The 1776-nt window shown below is 30.9% G+C and overlaps 1 protein-coding gene across 1 annotated transcript; it reads left to right on the forward strand.

Annotated features, from left to right (window-relative positions):
- Window positions 1-928: 928 nt before the first annotated feature.
- Window positions 929-1231, forward strand: LOC107809755 (auxin-induced protein 15A-like). The gene has a single exon (XM_016634429.2). It carries the CDS (start codon window positions 929-931, stop codon window positions 1229-1231), a length of 303 nt encoding a protein of 100 aa, XP_016489915.1.
- Window positions 1232-1776: the final 545 nt, after the last annotated feature.

Genomic DNA, 1776 nt, shown 5'->3' on the forward strand with positions numbered 1-1776 from the left:
ATGCCTCTATAATAGGAAAAAGAGCTACTTGCTATCCTCACATAATCGAGAAACATCTTTCGATATCAATAAAGTGATAAACAACCGTACTGGTAGTGCAGTTAGTAAATTATTTGTCAAAAAATGAGTCACACAGTGTAACTATTTCATCGATATGCTTAAGTTTGATAGAGTATATTTGTGTTTGCTTAAATATGGATATAATATATTCCTTTACGTGCGACCTTGATTCTTTTTTTATGAGTTAAGTATGTGTAAATTCTTTTATAATACTTTTTTCGTTCATTTTTACTTATCAATTATGGATTTTGCACACCCCTTAAAAAATGATAAATAGAGTGTATAATTTGTCATGATACTCATATTAATTGATGTATATTTTTAATGGATTTGAGAAAATAATTTCAAATGAATAATTAATACTGTGGGTATAACAGGAAAAAAAATTTGTCTTATCTTGATATGCTAAAAGTGACAAGTAAAAGTGAAAATCTATTTTTAGATACTAGACAAATAAAAGTAAACGAAGGGAGTAGGGATAGTGAAATTCAGAATATATCGCTCACACCGTATTAAAATTATATGATCATCTTATTTAAAATTTGAAAAGTTGAAGTAAGAGTATCTTTATCAACATATCACATTTTTAAATAGTGCAATATGCTTATTATTTTTGTACCCCTAAAGTGGTAGGACATGATGTCCTGAAATAAATTAGGCAAAACCATGTGATCTTTTGCCAATTTCTTCACCTGATATGTTTGCCAACTTCACACATAATTTTCTTTATTACCAATTTGAGGATTGAAGTGTCTGTATATATAGTCTAGTTCTCCAGCTTCCATTTCAAACACAAGTTAGTTTCATTTTCAATACACTTTAAAGCTTCAATTTAGTTCTAAATCTTACAAATTCTTTGTGTTTAAATATGGGAAGAGCTTTTGTTGGAATAGCTAATGCCAAAGAGAAGCTTAGACGAACAATTTCACCCAAAAATGGAAGCATTTCAACTACTACAAATGATGTTCCAAAGGGTCATTTCGTAGTTTATGTTGGTGAAACATATAGGAGATTTGTTGTTCCAATTTCTTACTTAAATCATCCTTTATTTCAAGATTTGTTGCATTGGGCTGAAGAAGAGTTCGGATACAATCATCCCATGGGAGGTATTACTATTCCATGCAGTGAAGATTACTTCATTAGTCTCATTTCTTTACTCAAGTCATCATAGACTTGAAAGAATTGTAATTCAACCATGATTTTCCATCCCATAGGTTTAGTGATTTTTTTTTTTGGTATAATCGTTCGGTATCCAGAATTCACTGGTGTAACTAATCTGGATTTGCGCCGCGTAGAACTTATCAGAATCCAAGACTATTGGTTGAGAGAGATGACTAAGTCAGCCTCACTTCAATTTTGTAATGTGGACTGCTGTCAAGTTTGTCCCTTGTACATCTTCCTAAGTGTAATTTGTACATGCACTCTTCAAAATAGAGTTCAGAATTATTTTCTTTTTTGTAATGAATTAATTAGTCTTTTCATATGTAAACTTAAATTTCCTTTTCCTTCTTTTATACTCTGACTTATTTTAACTGGACAATGATGGGGGAAAAGATCACTAGCTAGGTTAGGTGCACTGACAACCAAAAGAATAGGGGGAAATGCAATTATTTGCAGTTGAACTAATTGGTAATGGCATCTCCAAATGATTACGGACAAATTTCTGGAAAAGATTTGATAGTTTTTTGAGTGAAGATCAGTTGGAATTTTATTATA

Source organism: Nicotiana tabacum, chromosome 7 (genome assembly GCF_000715075.1).
Source record: "Nicotiana tabacum cultivar K326 chromosome 7, ASM71507v2, whole genome shotgun sequence".
NCBI classification, from domain to species: domain Eukaryota; kingdom Viridiplantae; phylum Streptophyta; class Magnoliopsida; order Solanales; family Solanaceae; genus Nicotiana; species Nicotiana tabacum.